Source organism: Pleurodeles waltl, chromosome 7, assembly GCF_031143425.1.
Source record: "Pleurodeles waltl isolate 20211129_DDA chromosome 7, aPleWal1.hap1.20221129, whole genome shotgun sequence".
Taxonomy (NCBI): domain Eukaryota; kingdom Metazoa; phylum Chordata; class Amphibia; order Caudata; family Salamandridae; genus Pleurodeles; species Pleurodeles waltl.
This window is the reverse complement of record NC_090446.1, coordinates 1,511,785,374-1,511,808,379: the sequence shown is the minus strand read 5'-3', so window position 1 is coordinate 1,511,808,379 and position 23,006 is coordinate 1,511,785,374. Positions and strand designations below refer to the sequence as shown.

At 43.7% G+C, this 23,006-nt stretch overlaps 1 protein-coding gene across 1 annotated transcript in view; it reads left to right on the top strand.

Moving 5' to 3' along the window:
• LOC138246606 (phospholipase A2 inhibitor and Ly6/PLAUR domain-containing protein-like) overlaps positions 1-20,934 on the top strand; it is a 37,619-nt gene extending 16,685 nt beyond the window's left edge. Inside the window, exons 3-5 of the mRNA XM_069201304.1 lie at positions 5,390-5,539; positions 15,581-15,727; positions 20,589-20,934. Coding sequence (XP_069057405.1) covers positions 5,390-5,539; positions 15,581-15,727; positions 20,589-20,713 — 422 coding nt within the window. The 3' untranslated portion in view covers positions 20,714-20,934. The remainder of the gene's footprint in view (positions 1-5,389; positions 5,540-15,580; positions 15,728-20,588) is intronic.
• The last annotated feature ends 2,072 nt before the right edge of the window (positions 20,935-23,006 follow it).

Sequence of the window (23,006 nt, the reverse complement as noted above, 5' to 3'; positions counted from 1 at the left end):
TCAAAAGCAATATACCGTTACATCTACTGAACTTTTCTGGTTGCGGAATATATAGGGCTTGTAGGTTCATCAAGAGCCCTAGGTAACTAGAGCCAATAAATGAGCTGCACCTTGCAGTGGGTTTTCATTCTATACTGGGTATACAGCAATTTATTTGGTAAAATATAAAGAGTCAAAAATAGGTATCAAGGAAACCTTTGTAATTCCAAAATGGGCACTAGATAAGGTGTTGAGAAGCAGCGGTTATGTGCACATATCTGAATTTGAGGGTCCCCATACTAGCATGTGAATTACAGGACATTTCTCAAATACACTTCTTTATTAAACACTGTCTTACATTTGGAAGGTGAAAATGTAGAGAAAGACGATAGGCAGTAACACTTGTTCTTCTATTCTGTGTCCCCCCATGTCTCCCGATAACAATGGTACCTCGCTTGTGTGGGTAGGCCTAGTGCCCGTGACAGGAAACGCCCCTACATGCAACGTGCACACATTACATTTTCCTAAAGAAAACTGACCTGTTTTGGCAAAGTGTCTAGCTGTGGAATTTGGCCTCTAGCTCAGCCAGCACTTAGGGAAACCTAGCAAACCTATACATTTTTTAAAACAACACACCCAGGGGAATCCAGAATGAGGTGACTTGTGGGGCTCTCACCAGGTTCTGTTACCGAGAATCCTTTGCAAATCTCAACATTTTTCAAGAAAAACACTTTGTCCTCACATTTCGGTGCTGCAAAGTGCTGAAATCTGAGAGGAGCCACAAACTTCCTTCCACCCAGCATTTCCCCAAGTCTCCTGATAAAAATGGTACCTCACTTGTGTGGTTAGGCCTAGTTCCGGCAACAGGAAACGCCCCTAAATGAAATGTGGACACATCACATTTTCCCAAAGAAAACTGACCTGTTTTTGGCAAAGTGCCTAGCTATGGATTTTGGCCTCTACCTAAGCCGTCATCTAGGTAAACTTAGAAAACCTATATATTTTTTAATACTAGACACCTAGGAGAATCTAGATTTGGTTGACTTGTGGGGCTATCACCAGGTTCTGGCACCCAGAATCCTCTGCAAACCTCACAATTTGGCTGAAAAAATACTTTTTTCCTCACATTTCGGTGCTGCAAAATGCTGGAATCTGAGGGGAGCCACCAACTTCCTTCCACCCAGCATTCGCCCAAGTCTCCTGATAAAAATTATACCCCACTTGTATGGGTAGGCCTAGTGCTCGTGACAGGGAATGGCCAAAAACATGTAGAGATTGAGGAGATATCACAGCGAGTTGATAAACACAATTTTTTTATACATATTTAGGCTGGCTCAGCTTTGGGAGACACACACAAGTGAAGTATCATTTTACTTGGGAGATCGAGGGGAGCGCTGTGTGGTAGGAAATTTGTGCTGACACAGTAATCCTACAGGAAAAGTGAGGAAAATCTGATTTTGTAAGCACATTTTGAGGTTTGCAGAGGAGTCTGGGCAAGAAAATGTTGGGGGATCCAGGCAAGCCACAGCTCCCTGGACACCAACATGTGCCCAGTTTTCACATTAATCTAGCATTGGCACTTCATCCCTAGAGAAGAAGCTAGCACACTACCAAGATTCTTACTTCTGTGATGATCCAAAAACTAAAATTGTGAAAAGAAATGCACTTAGATTTATGTTAAAAAGACCTCTCACCCACCAACATAGTTGGTGGCATGCTTCATCATCGGGGTCCCAACCGAGACACCTAGAATGTCACAGGTGTGCTTCGAAGCCTGATTACAGTGGAACAGGTTTTTGCATTTGTACCACACACACTGGTTGGATTTGGCATGAGGGTGAGTGATGGATCAGTAGATCAAATTTTATTAACAAGAGATTTCACAAAAATGAAATTCACTGTTAATAACTTAAAGGCCAAAAAACTGAACCTTGTGAGCTGTAAAGCCACATCCCGGCACCAACCGCTTTACAGTCCATTCATACACCTTTCATATGTGGCATGCACAAGACCATTCACGCCGCCAGCCACGGGCCCAGCACATTACAACACTCACATCAACAGACAGCGCCATTCAAGGGCCCATCACTTTCGTACGCCCACATGCCTGATGCAGCAATCACACCAGCTGACGGGAGAATGTGGACTGGCACTTGGCTAGCAGTGTGTTGTAGTGGCCAACAGCAAGTCACTATTTACACTGCCAACCAAGCGCAACTCCACGTACACCGCCAGCCAAGTGCCACTCCACACACACCGCCAGCCAAGCGCCACTCCATGCACACCGCCATCACTTTATTTTTAAACAACAAAGAAACTCCAAACTAATTATAAATAAGTACAAAACTACAAACTCAAAAGCTCTAACTAAATGCATGACAGTAATGCGAAACGTGAAACTGAACATATGACAATATAAAACAGGCAGTTTACGCTCACTGTAGTTCCCAATAATTCTGTAACACTGTAGTTCCCACACCCAATAATTCTTTTGGGTGTGGTACCTTCTAAACAGCCAGCTACACACAGCACAGGCTTAGAAGGACAATCTGGGCAGTACATCTGAGTCTCCCTCCAAATACCTCTTCTGGCAAAGACTCTACATTTCTTAGTGGGAAATACTTTTTTGGGAGTGGGATGAATGTGATCAGAAAAGTGGCAATCTTTCAATCTAGCCACATCCTCCACCACTGTTTCTCTAGGAACTCTTGCCTGTTCCACTACGACAAGGTTCTCTATGACAGACGCCTGAAATTTCACAAATGTCATACTTGACTTTGGAGAAGGATTCTTAAACACAACAAAAGCATAAAAATTTGCCAAATGGAAAAGATGAATAGCTAACCTCCTATACCAAATGTAAGACTTACGAACAGCAGTGTAAGGTTCCAACCTCTGATCAACTCTATCTACACCACCCATGTGCTCATTATAACCTAAAATGCACACACGTTTGCGCACTTTGGCAACCTGACCCCAAACAGCCACAGGGGAAGTACGCACACCAGGGATGGTTGTCAGCATGCACACATCCCTCCTGTCTGCAAATTACAGAGCTCACAGCTAATCATTACGCAAGGCACTGCACTGCCCCCTCTCAAGTTTTTTACAGGCAAGCTCGCTCGGATAGCCTTTCCGGTTAGAGCAGATTGTGCCACAAGCAACAGTGTCCACGCTGAACTATTCCCTGAACAACTGGTCAGTGTAGAAGTTATCTACGTACAAATGATGACCTTTGTTAAACAGTCGTCTACCAAGTTCCCACACAATTTTTTCACTAACTCCAAAAGTGGGCAGACAACCAGGGGGCAATACTTGAATCCCTAGCAGTGTAGAGCCAGAAATTATAAACATATCCTGTACTACTTTCAGAAAGCATAGATTTTAATTCCATACCGTGCACTCTTGGTAGGAATGTACTACCTGAAAACCAGACGACTGTTGAATAGGACCAAAGACTCGTCCACAGCTATTTCTTTGCCTGGAACATAGACCTCTGAAAACCGATCTACAAAATGATCAAGGACAGGCCTAATCTTAAAAACATGGTCAGAATCAGGGTGATCATTGTCCACAAAATGCATCATCCGAAGAAGAAGTAAATATCGATTACAACTCATGGTTGCAGGAAATATAGCTGTTGCCATCAAGGACTAGACCAATATGAAGACACGGACGGCTTCCTTATCAAACCCATCAAAAAAGTTAAACCCAAGAACTTCAACTCTTCCTGATTTGTGGAAGTCCACTGGGTAGCTCTAGAGTGCGGCCTAAGTCTAGCACTGTTGTCCGTCAAGTACTGCTCAGCATACAAATTAGTCTGCTCAACAATCTCTTCCAAAATGACATCATCCATAAACAACCATAAACAACTGAAAGAAATTGATAGGCAAAACGTTTTCCATATTCACTCTACACCCCGGGAGACCAGTGAAGACAGGCAATTCCGGCTGCTCCATGTTTGGGGCAACCCAGAGGTGAGGGCTTCCAATGGGAAGCCTTCTAGCCGCTGGCTGCTGCCCTATTGGCACATCAGTGTCCTCCTCTAAAACAGGCACTTCATCAGCACTGAGAATGGCTTCATCATCAGATGATTCTTCTCTGACAGAAAATTCACTTCCAGAATCTTGCACTTCCTCCTATGCCTCAGATGCAGAGTCAGTCTCATAATCATGGTTAGAAGATGACTCAAAAAGCCTACCAACAACCTGCTGAGCGGTCATCCTGCGGCTAGCCATGATCCTTCCTACGTAAAGTAACTTGGCAAATCCACCAACAACAACCAGCACTGTGTAAAATAAGTAGTAAACAAAGTGTAGCTTAAACACAAAAAGTTATAAACTCAGTTATAAACTCAAAAACTATACCACTCCCTTGCCTGAAAATGCTAGACTCACCACCAACTACTCTGCACAGACACAGCAATCAACAATGATATCCCACTAAAAAGGAAAAAGAAAAGACAATTACATATAGGAGAACACAAATATCATTGTGCACAAATCTAAGGATAAGTTCACACCCAATCCTTCATTTAGTACACCAGTTACAAAAACGTCTTTCATGCATGGCAACAAAATCCATGATTGGCCTAAAAAATGGAGGATCTAGCCCCGGGGGGGGCGAAACATTGAAAAATGTTTTGCCCCCAGGGCAGCGACCCTTGCCCAAGGGGTCGCCGCCCTAAAAATACAATTAAAATTAATCCCTGGTGTCTAGTGAGCTTTGACCCCCCCCCGGAGGGCTAGATAGGCCAGAAAACCAGACGATCTAGCCCTCAGGCAGGGCCGAAACACGGATCTGTTATTGCCCCAAGGGAGCATCACTTGCCTAAAGGGTCACTCCCCAAAATTAACAAAAACATACACACACACAACAATCCCGTATTTAGTGTGTTTTTCCCCCCCATATCGGGCCAAAAAAATTGCTGATCCAGCACCGAGGGGGGGGGAGGGAGGTGGCCGAAACATAGAAAAATATATTTCACTACACTAAAAAAATTATTTACCAAGTGTGTCAATGTGGGATAATCTCAGAGTTCAAATAAGAAAAGAAGGTAGAAGATAAAAAGAGGCATTCCATGTGTATAGAAAGACAAGTGGCACACATCACATAAAATATCATACACAAAATTACGTCTGTTGACAAAACATACTCACAAGAACTATACATTAGGGTGTTTTGAATGACTAATGACATTTTCTAATGATTGTGACTCTGAACAGGATTTTTCATACTGATGGAGTACGTGGAGTGATAAAAATGAAAATCTCTACCAGTGACAGATCTGTTAGTCAGATGTCAGAACCAGTTGGCTGTTGTGATGGCCATGACAGGCGATGCCCTGAGGTTCCTTTGGTCAGTCTGAGTTGTATACAAATGCTATCTTTGTTCTACTTTTTATATCCAGAGGGCAAGCAATCAGTTTATAATGTCTTCAAGAATTGCTCTGGAGTGGAAGCCAAGAACACCATGTACAGGAGTGCAACAAAACATGCCTTTTACCAGCTGAGAATTGAAATCTGCCAAACACCTGGCTGCAACAAAGGTCCTCTTCAATGTGAGTGTTTCATCTTTACAACACTCTTCCCTAACTTTTTCCTTTTCCCTTTCTCTATTTCCATCCCTTTTACCTTTGCCCCAACTTTCCAATGTCATCTTTCTATCTTCAAGTACCTCCCACCTTCTTTTCCTGGCTCCTGGCTATGATCACTTGTTGCGTGTTAATCACTAGTCTGCCTCAGAGCCACTGCCAGAAACCTACTATCCAACAATCTCTAGTTCCACCTACATTTGCTGTCTCTATAAGTCTCTCATGTTTTTTTTCTTTGTCCTCTTGAAATCAGACCAGTCGCATTTAATGATGCTTTATTGTTATGCCTTATTGCCAAAGCTTTGCATTTTGCAGTTGTTGCTGTATGGCTTTATATATAAGATTCGGAAATCTTCTTATGTCACACAAGGCAGGTATTTTGCTACACTGACTACGGTCTTCTGTGAGAAGGTTTCTTCTCAGAAGGAGGCAGATCTTCTGTGACATTTCCCCCTGGTCATGGGTCTCTGTGTCATTGCTGAGAAATGTGCTTTTGCTCAGCCTTGCATCTGAGATATCCTTTTTTGATATTTAGTTAACAAAATTGAACCTGTTTTAGGGATTCTGCGCTGAGGAAAGCTTTCTTTCAGACCAGGCAATAGTTCCTTATTTCTCCCGATCTATAGGTCTTCTGCTCAGGAGTAACAAGTAAATAAAATCATATTACAATACACTTTGATAAAGATGCCACTGATTGTGGATAAATAATGAGTGGCAGCTTTCTTGGAAATGTCTGTGATATCCTTAGACAAGTGTGGATTTCCTGTTCGTTTAGCTGTAAAACTCTACTTGTCTTTAATCATTTGTTGTTGTCTCATTGGTTCTTGGTGTTGATTTTCCAGCTATGCTTGGTGGGCAATTGTGCTCAGTATTGTTTTGGGAATATTTATTTTCTATAATTGATCGGTCATCTAGTGGAGTGGCTTTGTTTCCAGCTGCACTTTGGTGGGCAGATGTGTTGGGTACTGTTTTGTGATATTTATTTTTTATAATGGATCGATCATCTGATGGTTATGTTTATATGCCAGCTATTTGTTTGTCGCAAAATACCTTTTTGCTTGTCTCATAATGCACCAGCTGCATACGTTAGGGGAATAGGTGAATTATTCCATGGACACTCATTTAGTTTTGCTATTGAGAAACATGAGTTTCCATCATTCATTTAAATGCAGTAGTGTTATTCTGTCTACGTGTGTTTGGGGCTCAGGGCTGATTGCTTGTTTGTTGGTCTTAAACCAGACTTTGATATTTTCTTTATGATGTGTTAGTTTATCTCCCTTGGGATGTAGTATATTTAGGTTCCTGTTCTCACATTCTCTTTGCCCAGGGATTTGCCCATTGTTTGGAACAGGATGCTCTGAAGTAACCTAAGTGACAACGATGTGATACATCAGCACTATATATAGAATACCTAGTGGTGGTCAGTAGGTAGTTATAGTTTGGACATAGGCCCATAATTATACTATTTTAGCGCCACATTTGCGCTGCTTTTTGATGCAAAGGTGGCGCAAACTTACAAAATACAATTGTATTTTGTAAGTCTGTGCCGCTTATGCATCAAAAAATTACGCAAATGCAGCGCTAAAAAAGTATAAATATGGACCTTAGTTTCTATAGAAAAGGTGTTTTTTGACTTGCCTTTATCTTTGGCGCCAGTCTATGAATCTTCACAAAATGGTCCCAAAACATTTGATGCTCACATGAACTGCTGTCTGGAATGTTTTGGGGTGATCCGTCTAGCGGGGGCCGAGAAAAAGGGAGGGTTCTAAAACACTTTTTCCCCCATACATTTTTCCATAGGGATTTTGAACACCAGTAGAGCCCAAGCCACTGGATGGATTTACACCAAATCAATTCAGTTGTTTTCTTGTTATTAAGTGGAAAACAAGTTTGTATTTATAGGGACACGGATCCATTGCAACTCCTGTGCTGAGCGCCGCGGATCCACACAACAAAAGCAGTCCTGTGATTGGCTGACCGCAACCTGTGCATAAAGTTGCGGCTGCCATTTTATGAACAGGACACAGTCCTGGAGGATGAAAATCGATGCTGAAAAGAATAGAAGAGGTCAGGGTAGAGGTACTCTAACCCCATTGGGACATTTAATTGGTGTCTGAGGGACCACTTATTAGGTCAAAAAAATTGAAAAACTTTATTTTTGCCATGATTCAGGAGTCGCGACTCAGCTGCAGCGCTCAGCGTGCCCCCCATGTAACATCACAATGGAGTTGTGAACCCTGCCCATAAAAAACTAAAAAATATACATTCACACACTCACTCACACACTCATGCACCCAATGACAGACCCACTTAGACAGTCACGACCCACTCACATACCCACACTGTCACGGGTACACCCACTCAAAGACCCAGTCACACACCCATGCAGTCACTCACAGATCCACTCACTCACTCATGCACTCACTCACAGACACACTGACACTCATACACCCACTAAGACACTCACACACACCCTCACAGACCCACTCAAACACTCATGCACCCACTCACAGACCCACTCAGACACTCACACACCCACTCACAGACCCACTCACACACTCATTCACCACTCACAGACCTACTCAGACAGTCACATACCCACTCACAGACCCACTTACACTCATGCACCACTCACAGACCCACTGATGCTCATACATCCACATAAAGACCCACCAGACACTCCTACACCCACTGAGACACCCAGTCAAACACTCACACACCCACTCATAGACACATTCAAACACTCATGCTCCCACTCACAGGCCCACTGATATTCATTCATCCACTCAGTCACACACCAATTTACAGACCCACTCACACACTCATACACCCAGTCACAGACACATTGACACTCATACACCCACTCACGGACTCACTCAAACACTAACACACCCACTCAAAACCCCACTCAAACACTCATGCACCCATTAACGGACACACTGACACGTATACACCCACACAAAGACCCACTCTGACACACACCCACTGAAGGACCCACTCAGACACTGACCCACCCATTCACAGATCCACCCACACACTCATGCTCCCACTCAGAGACCCACTCAGATACTCAAACACTCATTCACAGACTGTGAGAAAGGGCCTCTTTTGACATGGTAGGCCCCCCTTTTTGCCTGAAAAAATATGTAGTTTCAAACTGTAAGTGCCCTAGGCCCCGCTAAACAGGTTTCCAGGGCCAGATCTCTTTCCCCAGAACTGTACTATGTTTGGCACTTTAGCCACCCTGGTAAGTTCCTAGTAAATGGTACCCCTGGGACATAGGGCATGGGGACCCCCAGAGTTGCAGCACCAATTGCAAGTGCATGATAAGGTGTATTTAAAAGATGCAAACTTGCCATTGCACCCACCAAAAGTGCTATGTCCACTAACACTGCATGCAATATAGGTAAGTCACCACTCTGGTCCAGCACATGTATTTACTGTGGCTTCCCTGTGCACTTACTGTGTCTTAAACTTTCTGAAGACACAGTATGGGCATATTTGCTCATGCACACATATGCCCTCATATGCATAATAGTGCACCCTGCCTTAGGGCTGTAAAGCCCTCCAGAGGGGTGACCTACCCATAGTGCAAGAAGTGTTAGTAGGCATTGCACTCTTGGTGATCAAGTTTGCAACTTTGGATGCACCTCGTCATGCACTTGCAATGGCAGTCTGCAGGAGGCTGGTGTGGGGCCTCTCAGAGTTGCACAATTGGTGATGTAGCTCTGGTGGGCCCTCTTCAATAGCCATGCCCTAGGTTCCAGGGGTACCATTTATTAGGGACCTACAAAGGTGGCTGAAGTGCCAAACATAGTACAATTGTGGGGAAAGAGATTTGGCCACGGGAACCTGTATTTTGTAAGTTTGTGCCACTTTTGCATCAAATAAATAACGCAAATGCAGCGCTAAAAAAGTATAACTATGGGCCTTAAAGTTTGAAACCACATAATTTTCCAGGCAAAAAGTGTGGGGCTACCATGTCAAAATAGGCCCTTTCTCACAACATATTAAAACAACTTCAAAAATCAACTAAAACCATCATAAAAATACTTTTAATTTGTTTTTCCACAACAATTTGGATGTTTAAACTCTCTATATATGTATTTTTGAACTACTGAAACTACGTCGGAGTCACGTACCCTGCACCAAGGTTTGTGACAGGTGCATGACCCTTAACATTTTGGAAAAAAAACGAAAATATTTAACAACAATATAAGTATATGCTACTAACAATCAGCGTTGTAAGTGGGCTGGGTATTGCCAGTATTCATACAACCACTTACACTATAACTGGCACCCTTGCCATGCAGTTTTTTTATCAATAATTTTATTGGAAATGTTACAGTGATAATATCAAAGATGCTAAAGAAGGTGTTAGTGACATAAAATTTGGAGAAATTAACTGCGCATGGCAACGGCACGAGTTATAGTTACCTTAGGGCGCAAGTTATAGTTACTTGAAATAACTCCAACTATAAATGCTGCATTTCTAAGGTTTTGTGTGAGTAAATTCAGAACCTAATTATGACGTCCCTGTAACCTTTGCTTTTTTCAGTGAATTTCCATGTTTTTTTAGCAAGCAGAGATGTGAATATAAGCAGCACTGCACACAGCCTTTGGCCATGCGCAGCGGGGTTTGGCCACTGGGCCTGGATGGCAGGTCCAACGGCCAACCCTTCTACATGCACCTAAACCCAAGCTGAACACAGCCTTTGGCCTTGCACGGTATGAGTTTGGATACAGTGGGTGTTTTTTTTAAACTTTTCTCTGGATTCATAAAGCCTCAAGTGGATTTGTGAATTGGGGATCCATGGATCCATCCGTATATCCGCGGATCCATGAAATATCCGCGGATCCATGAACCAGATGAAAAAAAATAATAATTGGGCAATTTTTACCCACAGGGATTCCCTAAGGGGCCCCTCTATGTGTCCTACGGGGTCAGGATGCCTGTATAGTGACCACTAATGGGCTTTTTCTCTCTACTCTTCCCACCCCAAGCCGATGCAACAAAATGGTGTCCGCAACTTTTCTGTCAGTTTGTGGTCAGCCAATCAGATTCTTCTTGTGGCACGTGGGTCTGCAGATCGATCCATGGTGGATCCGCGACCCTGAATATCTATATTTTTTGGCCTTTAAATACTCCACAACTACTGTACGGATTTACAACAAATCACAAAAATCATGATCTGCACAACAGAATCTACCTTTGTGCCAAATTTGGTGCAATTCCGTTCAGTCGCTCGGGCTGTAGGAGTGTCTAAAGGTCTTATGGAAAAATGAATGGGGAAAATATGTTTTTGGGATCCCCCCCTTTTTCTTGGCCTCCTCTTGACAGATCATCCCGAAACAGTCCAGACAGAAGCTGATCTTAGCAAAGTACAGGTTTTGAAAATTGCATGAGAAAACACAGTTTCTATAGAAACTAGGTCCTAACTATAACTACCTAGTGGCAACCGCCGCTAGGTAATATGTATATATATATATATATATATATATATATATATATATATATATATATATATATATATATATATATATATATATATACATAAATATGTATATGTATATAGAGAGAGAGAGAGAGAGAGAGAGAGAGAAAGTGAGAGAGAGCGAGAGAAATATGTGAACACTGTGGGAAAGCTTTCCTTGATATTCAAAGGGGGAGTCACTAGAGGAATGTTGTAGGAAAGTACCCTTTTTTGGCATGTTACCCCTCAATTTCTGCCTGATGTCAGTGTGTTTGACTGTGTTCACTGGGATGCTGCTAACCAGGACCCCACTGATTATGCTCTCTAAATGTTGTCACTGCGTACTGGCAACCCAGTATTTCACCCACAATTGGCATACTGGTCCCCCCTTGTTAGTCCCTGGTATATGGTACCTAGGTACCCAGGGCATTAGGGTTCCAGGAGATCCCTATAGGCTGCAGCATTTATTTTGCTACCCATAGAGAGCCCATGCAAAGGCTTCTACAGGGCTGCCATTGCAGCCTGTGTGAAATGCTGCATGCACCCTTTCACTGCCTTTCACACTGCACCAGGTCGCTAATAAGTCACCCTTATTGCAGGCCTTCCAGCCTGCACTAGCATTTTCCTGGACTTCGTGAGTGCGGGGACACCATTTTAAATGTGTACAGGACATAGGTCACAATAGTAACTCTGAATATGGCAATGTTTGGTATCAAACATGTTGGAATCATACCCTAAGGCTTTTGCAAGCATTGGTTGTATGATTTCATGCACTCTGGGGGCTCAAAGGACCCCCCTAGTACTGCCATTACAGCCTTTGAGGTTTTTTTGGCAGCCCCTGCTGCTGCCACCTCACAGGCAGGTTTCTGCCCTCCTGCTGCTCAAGCAGCTCGAGCCCAGGAAGGCAGAACAAATGATTTCCTGTGGGAGAGGGGTGTTACATCCTCTACCTTTGGAAATAGGTGTTACAGGCATGGGAGGGGTAGCCTTTCAGAGCCTCGGGAAATGCTTTGAAGGGCACAGATGGTGCCCTCCTTGCATAATCCAGTCTACACCAGTTCAGGGACCCCCATCCCCTGCTTTGGTGTGGAACTGGACAAAGGAAAGGGGAGTGACCACTCCCCTGTCCATCACCATCCCAGAGGTGGTGCTCAGAGCTTCTCCACAGGGTCCCTGGGTTTTGCCATCTTGGCTTCCAAGCTGGCATGGCTCTCTGGGAGCATCTGAGTGGCCAGTGCCAGCAGGTGACGTCAGAGCCCTCCCCTGATAGGTGCTTACCTGTGTAGCTGACCAATTCCCCTTTCAGGGCTATGTAGAGTCTCTCTCTTCGGTGGTTATTCAGATTCGGATTGGAAGACTCCAGCAATAATTCTGTGCATCCTTTACTTCACCTTCTTACCAAAGAAACTGCGTCTGGACCATCCAGGAACTCTACAAACTGCAACAAAGAAGCAAAGACGACTTCTGCAACATTGTGTCTTCAGCTCCTGCCGTAAACTGTAACTATTTCCAGGTTGTGCATCCTCCGAGGACTGCCTGTCTTCAGCCTGCACCAGAAGAACAAAGGATTCTCCCTTGACGAGAAGGAGTCACTTCCCTGCTTCAGCAGGCACCCCTCTGCAGCGACGACTGGTGACGTGGGTCCCCTCTCCTGAAGAAGTGCGTGGATCCAGCAACATGGGTGGTAGACTGAAGTGGTCCTGACGGTCCTGACATCCAACTATCCAACTTTGGTGGAGGTAAGAGCTTGCCTCCTCACGCAAGACAGTACCCCCATGCACAATGTGTTTTGCAATTGCCAAGGCTTGCTGGCATCCTTCCACAAAGTTCTTCATGCAATGTGCAGCTCCGGCCCCCAGCAGTCAATCCTGCAATGCACAGTTTCCTGAGTGGTTGTCCGGTGGCATTGGATTCCTTTGTGTAGTGCTGCATGGGCCTCCTTTTGCACCTTCTTTGTCCCCATGCTGTGGGACTCCTATGCATGCTGCCTGGCCTTCGGAGGGTTCTCTGAGTTGCTGAGAGCCCCCTCTGGCTCCCTCCCGGGTAGAGTCAACCAAGTCCTTCCTGGTCCCGGGCAGAGCCATTTTCAGTTAACCGCGTGCTTTGCGTGTGCCAAGGCTTGTTAGCAGAATCCAGCAACACAAACCAGACTGCATTCATCCATCCGGTGTTGGACATCATCTGCACCAGCCAGGAACCTGGATCTGTCTTCTTGAGTGCAATACTGACTGTTTGTTCCTCACCAGTGGTTCTTCTTTTGCACCTTCATCCTGGCTAGCAGGGGCTCCTGTTCTCTCCGGACTTTTCAGTGCTTCTTGGATTTGGTCCCCTTCTTCCACAGGTCTTCAGGTTCTGGATTCTATCATTGTTGTCTTGCAGTCTCTTCTGGTTCTTGCATAATCTTCTTTCTCGTGGTCTTGTGCGTTCTAGGAAAGTTACTGTGATTTACTCCTGCTTTCCTGTGCTCTGGGGCGGGTTCTATTACTTACCTTTGGTGTTTCCTTACACTCCTAGCACCCCTCTACACCCTACACTTGCCTTGGTGGGAAACCAACATTCGCATTCCACTTTCTTAGTATATGGTTTGTGTTCCCTCTAGGCCCATTTCTAACTATTGTGATTTTCACTATTTGCAGTTTTCTAACTGTTTTTACAGCTATTTCTGCATACTAGTGTGTATAATTTGTGTATTACTTACCTCCTAAGGGAGTATAGTCTCCATGGTATGTTTGGCATTTGTGTCACCAAAATAAAGTAGCTTTATTTTTATAACATTGAGGATTTTCTTTCATGTGTGTGAGTACTGTGTGACTACAGTGATATTGCATGAGCTTTGCATGTCTACTAGTTAGGCCTTGGCTGCTAATCCACACTACTCGTAGAGGGCCTGGCTTCTAGACACTGTCTACATTTCACTAATAAGGGATAACTGGACCTGGTATAAGGTGTAAGTACCTTAGGTACCCACTAAAAACCAGGCCGGCCTCCTACAAATGTAAATGCTCATAGATAAATATTTGGTTCTTCTGGTTGGAAAGGCTTACAAATGATTATCCCTCCATGACATTGGCCTATTTTTGATGGTGGTATGTTTGTAATTAGTTAATTTTCATTCTGAGTGTTGCCTTTGGTCACCTTCTTCATGTCTGATTGTGAATTTTAAAAGGCAGCATCCACTTTTGCCTCCAGTGTTTGCTGAGGGGCAGTGCCATGTTCCGGGGGCATGCTTGATAAGGTTGTGTACACCTGTTTGTTCACCGAAATCTTTTCTGTATTTTGTTCGCCAAAGATGACCAATTAAAGTCCTTGTGAGTTTCAGTTTTTCACATTCAGTAACAGCAAACAATGCCATTCTAACCTGCCTTTTTCCTTTCAGAGCTGCAGTTTTGTAATAGCAGTTTACTCATTCAATGAAGAGTTCAGTATCTTTGTCACTTGCTTTAGCTTTAGGATGGCTGATAGGGACAATCTACAACCTGCACTCTCTTGTGTTCTGTTGGGGTTTTAGTTGTAGTTCTGGTCACCTGTTTTCCTTATGTGAAGTTGGGTTGATATGGATGCCCTTGGATGGTTCAGTTTGTAGCTGTTTTGTAGTTAGTTCTCTTGCATTCCTCCTATCTACGGTAGTGCTTCCCAAACTTTTTAGAATAATGGCCACATTCTTAGACAGGCAGACATTTGCAACCCACCTAGCTTTAATGGACATAAGGCAGCAGTGATTTTCCCAGTAAATCAAGGAATCTGCCACCTGGATAACGACCCCTGCTGGCTGGTGCAGGCAGCAGCTGTGTGCATTGTCAAGGGGTTGCAATACAGACAATAACATGTGGGTATAGTTTGGCACAGAAGCTGAAACCAAGCTTCTTCAATAGGTGATATGTAGTATTCCTGACAAATTTGCAGGATCTTCTTTTCAGTTACTTTTGCAGATCAGTTGCCTTGGACTGAGTTTGGACCTGCGACATGCAGTTTCTTGGTCTTTTCAGCTGCACCGGTCTCTGCTCAGGGCCAGAGTGAAACTGAGCTGTGTGCAATGTACTTTAAGTACATGTAGGCCAGTCCTGCTGGAAGACCAGTAGGACTGAGTCATAGTCACTCACACTGAAAGCTTCTGTTTAATTTGCAACTCACTCCGCCCAAACCTAATGGTAAATGAACTAGACCATTTCTCATGTCGTTGAAGATGGTGAGACGTGAAAACTTCGAACTACGTCAATGGCTAATCTGCTGTAACATGATTTACATAGAACAATGCTGTGAACATACACCACCGGAAAATGATCATGCCAGTGCAATGTTGCATTTACTATATAATTACACTATTTTGACCATTGTGACTGCTGAGGAGTGAGGTACAAATCAAGCAGAAGCTCTAAATGTGACAAATACCAAGACTTTTGTGACTCACCAAAAAATTGGATCCTGACCCACAGTTTGGAAACTGCTGCTCTATGGCCTAGATTGCATATTGAGACACATGTATACAAAACCTCAGAATCAACTTAGATCTGCTTTTCCCTTGTGCATTGTGCAGTTCCACCCGTAAACTCAACTCTGAATGGAGTGAAGTGCCCCTCCTGTGCTGTAGACGGAGCCCTGGGCTGTGAGGCCACTGAAGTTGTTGAATGTTTTGGGGAGCTGACAAACTGTATCTACTTGGCAGCAACATTTCGTCTCCCTGGTAGGTGCCTCTCAATAGAGAGGTGATTTTTATATTCTTTCCTCTTGATCTCAATGTGCTGACAATAATTACTGCACTGTAGTGAAATGTATACGAATCCACACCCTCATCTTCACATAGTCACCATCTTTTGCTCAAAGTGGTATTAAATAGGATGAGGACCCTTAATCGTAGCCTTCCAAGATATTATTAGAGGCCACATAAAAAGATTGAGAAGTACCCTCTATAAATAGATAGTTTGTGTATATCCATCAAACTGTGAAGGTGCCTCTCCCACAGGGGCAGCCTAGGCTTGAGGAGCTTGGTCTGTAAGGGCGGTGATGTGCACAAGAAATATTTGATATCATATCTCTTCATGAATGCTGACCATCAGCAGGTCTGCAGAATCCTCAACTCTACACTTGTTAATGTTCTTGCAGAAGGAAACCAATGATCATCAAAGGTGTTTATCTTTCATAGTGGAACTGAGACTGACTTACTTTCATACACACATTGATATATACATTTATAATGTTGTATTCCTATCACCCTTATAATCCAAAGAGCCCACAAGATAACACCTTTTCATCATGGCAGAAGGGGGACTTTACCACTGATTGTTCATTATTTGTCTTTGTTGGCAAGGTACATGGCAAAATTTGCAACATTTCTCCACAAAGAATGAACAATAGACATCCCAGCTTTCTAATGAAAATCCACAGCTGCCAAACTGAAAAAGTCTTGGAGCTAAGACCAAATCTTTGACTCTGTAAACATCACACTGGGTGACCATTGTGCATAATGTATCATCCTTGTACTAATGCAAGATGGTCGACCTGTTGCATCTACATATGTTAGCCATTTTGGAGTGCTAAAACAATGACTCCTTTATAAGAAGATGTCTGCCTAAGAGGTAAGTGCTGCCAGTAAGAAAAATGGTCCTTCATCTGCTGCATTCCAGCTTCTCCTGGCCAAACATCAGAAAGCATCTCTCTGGAACAGAGCACATTGCAGCAAAACTATGTTTTAACACAACAGATTATCCATGAGAGGAGGGAGGAGCTATTAAGAAGCAATAAAACAGATCAGAGCTCATAATGGTAACTCCTACAGTGGAAACACTGTTCAGGAGAATCTTTCTATTTCCACTATCATCAATTCACTTGTTGATTCCATGTTTGATGTTGGGCCCTTCTTCCAACTGTGGATGGAATCCTAACTTGATTACATAAATCATGGGGATTCTTCATTCTAGACCTCGTTCTATTTGTAATCCTGCACTCTGTAGCAAAACCGATCACATTGGCCAAGACACAGGCTAGGGCACATGTTTAAAATATTTTCCCAAAAATAAATCTGAACCCATGTGTGCCTAGTACTGGCATTATGATGATCTCAAAGGCTCTGGAAGGCTCCATAAGAAATGTATGAATTCTTTGTGCTCCAAAAATCAAAGCCTTTGTGATGGGAATTCACACAAACAAAGAATTCAAGGTGATCTGAGGTTCAAATCATCCATTTGGTGTTAAAATATTTTAAAAAAAGATGTTGTGCTTCATTGAGCTTAGGAAACAGGAAACTAATGACTCATGTATGCTGGTTTAAAATAATGTGCAACTTGTTTAATGAACTTACTATGTGTGATGGTGGCACAAGAATTAGATCGGGTGTTGACATCTGTCTGTAAATAAGGGGGGACACTGACTTTATGATGACTATGGAGTAACTGAACATGTGTGGCAGGAAAGTGGAGTTGGCTCAGTGTTGGTTCCGACCTCTTACCCTAAGCATAAACAGGAATATGTGACTCAATATGAACTATCTGGTTTACAGCCCAGCCTAAACCCCTAGGAAGCTCTGTTGGCCATGGCATCATGCTCATTGTAAGTAATTGGGTTATTAGTTGAGTCAGGTAACTATCACCTCAAGTAATAATCACATCCCTTGTCAGTGCAAACCACTAAAGTCGATAAATAAACCTGTCTCAACCCCCGATACCAATGTATTTATGAAGTATCAAAAACAGTAATAAAGCTAAAATGCAAAACAATTAAAATCCCAATATCAATTAAAAATAGAGTGAAATGTAAAAACATGATAACATCAAAATGACAAAAATTAAATAAGAAGGACCGTAGATATACATTTCTAAAGTTTTTAGTAGAAATAGAGCCATGAAGCGTAAGACGGCAAGAGTTGTCAATGGCGATGGTAGAGTAAATCCTAGGACCATTTGTTGTTGACTGCAGTGGAGTACAGGTCAGTTGCACTAACCAAGTTTGCCCTTGTAAAAGGTTCAGTCCCTTCTGTCCCAAACCACCACATGCGTTCACTTTTAAAGCCCCCAGGACCTCAGAGAAGGCATTTAGAGGCTCACTGGGTTTCAGGTCAGTCAAGGTGCAGTTGCCACTCATCAGTTGGGCAGCTGGAAAAAAATGCCTCCTGTAGGTTATTGAATCCCTGTAGAGTAGGTGGTCAGCTTTACGTCCTGGGGACCCTTGATCTCTCCTTCTTTGTGCTGGGTACTAGAGAGAGAGCAGGTGCTCTGGTCCTCCAGGCTCGTCCCGGTATACAGACAGCAGGTTCAGTCATTGTCTAATCTTCCTCAGGTTCAGGAGTGTTCTTAAAAGGCTGCTTGGAGATGCAACATTTATGCCCAGCATGAGCTTGTGGGTGAAAATTACACCTGGGCACTACCTAACTAATGGGCTAAAGGTACTTCTATTACCGTAGAGAGAATCTGAGGTCCTGCATTTACAAGATGCAAATGCTCCAACTGGTCAGAGGCAACTCATCCCTCTCAGCTGGAGACAGTAAAAGTATAACTCCCTTAAGTCAAGGTTATGTTCCCTTAGAGAGGTTATTGTGTGTTGGATGTGGAGAAGACTGTGCCACTGCCTATGATTCTGTAATTTTCTTCTCCCTTCTCCTAGTCATCTTTTAATCTTCCTCAGGTCTGGGAGTATTCAAAAGAGGAGATACCACATGTTTGCCCAGAATGAGTGAGTGGGTGAAAATGAGCCCTGGGCACACCCTAACTAATGGGGTAAAGATTGACAGAACTAACTTAGTCCACTTTGGCCATTTCTAGGATGACAGCAGTCTTCGGCCACACTTAATTTGGGTTCTGAGGGATAGAGTTTGTGTGGAGTGTACCATCATAGCTCTAGTGTCCTCACATATCTAACGCAAAAATCCAGCTTTAGGCAGTCCCTTTACCCTTAAGCAACCTAAAGTAAGAAGTATAGTAGAACAAAGAAGGGTTCAACATCAGCCAGATGGTGAACACACAAGTAGTGTTTTCGCATTTGTGCATACCTTTTGAAGTGCACCCCAAGTATGATATTTGAAACCTCGACAGACCTGTCAAGCAGATCTTCAGACTCCAGCAGGATGTGACACTGTGATGTCAACAAGAAGAGCAATGTGATTGGGGCCGACTGGGCTGGGGGGACAAAGGAAGGGTGAAGGCATAGGAGTTAGCTACATCTGCTTGTGACAGGGTAGTCCTCTTTGAAGTTAATCAAGTTCCTGGGCCCATCCCACAAGCAATCTTGTCAAGGGCACAACAACACCTGCCCACAACCACGGCCCTTTATCCTAGTCCTGGGAACGAGTTCCCACCTATTCAAATGCTAATTACTGGCTGACAAATGTGTTTTAGGCAGGAAAAAGACACTTTCTCAAAATACAAAAGAAAGAAGATTTCTCCATGAAATTGTTTTTTGAGCAACTGTTAAAAAGAGTTCGATAATTATTTCTTTAGTGACTTCCAAGCCTAAGTTAGCATTATTTTATATAATATTGTAACCTGGTGTTTTCCTATGGAGCAACTAGCTTCACTACAGTGAAAATAGCTTTAGAACCCTACTTTGAGGACCATTGGAACAGTAAACATTTACATGTTCTACCTTAAATACCATGCACCATGCCTTATGGCATTAAGGTCTCCTCAGAGGTGGCTTAAAAGGAAAGTTTTGATTTGTCAAAATGTTTTTTTTTTAAAGGTAGAAATGGCAGTTTAAAACTGCACTGCTAGACTACAATGGTAGGCCTGGTGACAGGGTTGTTGAGTCGTGGCACAATGGGTGCTGCAGCCCACTCAGAGGCCTGAGGTACACTCTGTAACATATACCAGGGACCGATAGCAAAGATGAATATGTGATTCAGATGTATCCCAATTTCAACATGTTAAGAGGGGGAGATAAGCAGTAAATTGTGCAGCGGTCTATGGCCAACAAAAACAGTTCAGGCAAAAATGTGGGCGTGCAACACTCAGAAGATGGTGATTTCCCAAATCCTACTGTCCTCAATAATACACCTCCCTGAAACGAAGCGTGTCGCTGACTACAGGATGGACACAGATAAAAATAGTTAGGATTATCAATGACAAAGCCATTTGAGGAGCTGGTGATATATGGCTCTGCCGTACATACTTCCATCACCATGGAGAGAATCTGAGGTCCTGCATTAACAAGATACAGACTCTCCAACTGATCAGAGGCATCTCCTCCCTCAGAGCTGGAGATGGTAAATGTACAACTCCCTTAAGGGAAGGCTATGTCTCTGGTGGTTGCTCTGTGTTGGATGTGGAGAAGGCCGTGCCACTGCCTACGGTTCTGTAGTTTTCTTCTCCCTGTTATCCCTAGTGGTGATCTGGTCTGCATCACCCACCAACCGTTGTGCAGGCATTTCAGTGAAACAAGATTTCTTCAGCTACCCCACTTCCCCGCAGTGAAATATGGGACAAGTGGGCCAAGGGAATCTGTTCATGTCCAACTCTGTGCTCAAACTTCCCACATGCTTGAACACCTCAGGTAGTCAGCACTATATAAATGAAATTTAAATACATGCTTGTGAACTCTACGTGTTCTCTCCACAGCGGCATCCCCTGTAAAGTCTGCATACCGTGGCTGCACCAGTGCAGAGAGCGTAAAACATTACCCCAAGGGTCCTGCACAAAAAGCGCAAGACGTTGCGACACTGGTAGTCAGCAAAGGCGTTTGAAGATGTTTTGGCAACAAGGCTGTGACGCAAGGATCCCGTTTGCTCTTAACCCTGGCAAAGTTGTATACGCTTCCCCAAGTTAAAATCAAGAAACAGCTTCTTTAGAGAAAAAAATGTAAACAATATTTGATCTTTCTTTTATCTTGCCTTGTATGAATGTTCCACAATCACTGTTTCTCTGCTTATGCATCCCAAAATTTCAAATAAATGCATTCACTGTCTGTTCATGTGTTTAACTTCTTGTTATCTTTTGTATGTTTAATCATGACAAGTGGGAATATATACATTAGTTATTATAGTGCAGCCCTTTTGTAAGAAAAATCAACATTCCTAAAAAATTTTAAGCCTTTCAGTAGAAACTGTGATTTAGAAGATTGCCAAATTTCAAGGTCAAAGAAAGGATACTAGAAGTATTTTTGAGGAACAAAAAAGCAATCTTCTTTGAAACGCCCAATGCGCATTTCTGTTTAATTTTGTAGTTGTCTTCATTAGCAGGTAAAGAGTTACAGCAATACATAGGGGCTCATTTACGAACCCCTAGGGCCACCGGAGTGTCACTTTTTGTTACGCTCTGGTGGCGCAGTGCACTTCGCCGTATTTACAAGGCAGCTTTAATCCACTTTTTGTGGCTTAATGCGGCCTTGTAAATATGGTCCCTTCACATGCAGCACTTTGCATGGAAGGGGCATACAGTAGGTGTTGCTGTGGGCATGCCACAGCAACACATTGCATTTTGATTCTGCCCCAGAGTTAGGAGGTGTTGTAACCTGCACCAAAACCTAACGCCACCGCAGTGGTGGCATTAGCACAGTGGAACAAGGAGAAATGCTTTAATTTCTCCTTGTTTTTGCTCTTTCTATGTGTATTGCATTCCGCAGCACAAGAGCAAATCACCATTTATAATTGTTTTTGTGCAGGAAGGTGTACCTTCCTGCACAAAAACAATCTCCCCAGCAACGCAGCAATCCTTGCACCAAGGCAGAAGTGTGGCTGCGTTTGCGATCAGCAGCAAATTTAGCACCAGCGCAGGTGGAAACACAGGGGTGCACCATATTCTTCTTAATACGGTGCATCTCTGTGTTTCTTAAGTGATGCAGCACGGCATTGCTTATTTAAGCACAGTGTCGCGCTGCACCCCTTTATTGTAAATGAGGCCCATGTTCTGCGCCGGGTGGAGAAATGCCTCCCATTGCTCCACTCATTAAAAGAGTGAAAATAAGAAGTCAGGGGAAGAGGGATGCTGTTAAGAGGGTGTGATTTGAACCCACAGTTCATTACAATTTGGAACAGTTATATTTTATCTTATTTATATGTTAAGTAACATGACAGAGAATGTTTTCAATTTATTCACCCACACCTAAGATGATCTGTGGTGTGTTTTAGTTTGAGAGGTTAGCACTATGAGTTTCATGATTTGAGGACTCTCAATAATCACAGTAAGGTTTTGACTCGTGTTAAAGACCAGCTTTGTCCAGCCTTAAAGTATGTTATGCACTTGTGTTTCCATTAGTCAGATTGTGAATCTCAAATGTTGTTGCTGCTGATTAGTCCTATTTAAGCAAATAGTTATAATGAATGTCACATAAAAGTATCTATCAGTGCGGATACAATAGATCACTTAGGGGGTCATTCTGACCCCGGCGGTCAAGGACCGGCGGGGCCAGGGTCAGCGGGAGCACCGCCAACAGGCTGGCGGTGCTCCGCAGGGCATTCTGACCGCGGCGGTATGGCCGCGGTCAGAACAGGAAAACCGGCAGTGTCCCGCCGGTTTTCCGCTGCCCTGCTGAATCCTCCGGGGATTCCGACACCCCATACCGCCATCCTGTTCCTGGCGGTTCGCCCGCCAGGAACAGGATGGCGGTATGGGGTGTCGTGGGGCCCCTGGGGGCCCCACAAAGAATTTCAGTGTCTGCTTAGCAGACACTGAAATTCGCGACGGGTGCAACTGCACCTGTCGCACCTTACCCACTCTGCCGGCTCCATTCGGAGCCGGCTTCCTCGTGGGAAGGGGTTTCCCGCTGGGCTGGCGGGCGGCCTTCTGGCGGTCACCCGCCAGCCCAGCGGGAAAGCCAGAATGGCCTCCGCGGTCTTTCGACTAAGAATGAGGCCCTTAGTTCCTGCAGGCTGAGTTTATATTAACTATCACAAAATATGTCTAACTCACAACTGCCTCCAGTGAGCAAGCTAGGATTTATGAGCACTTTCTAGGAATTATCTTAGAGATATTTGCTCTTCAACATTGTTCTGCACCTTCACTTTTGGAAGGCAGATATTTACTGGGGAGCTTCTGCAG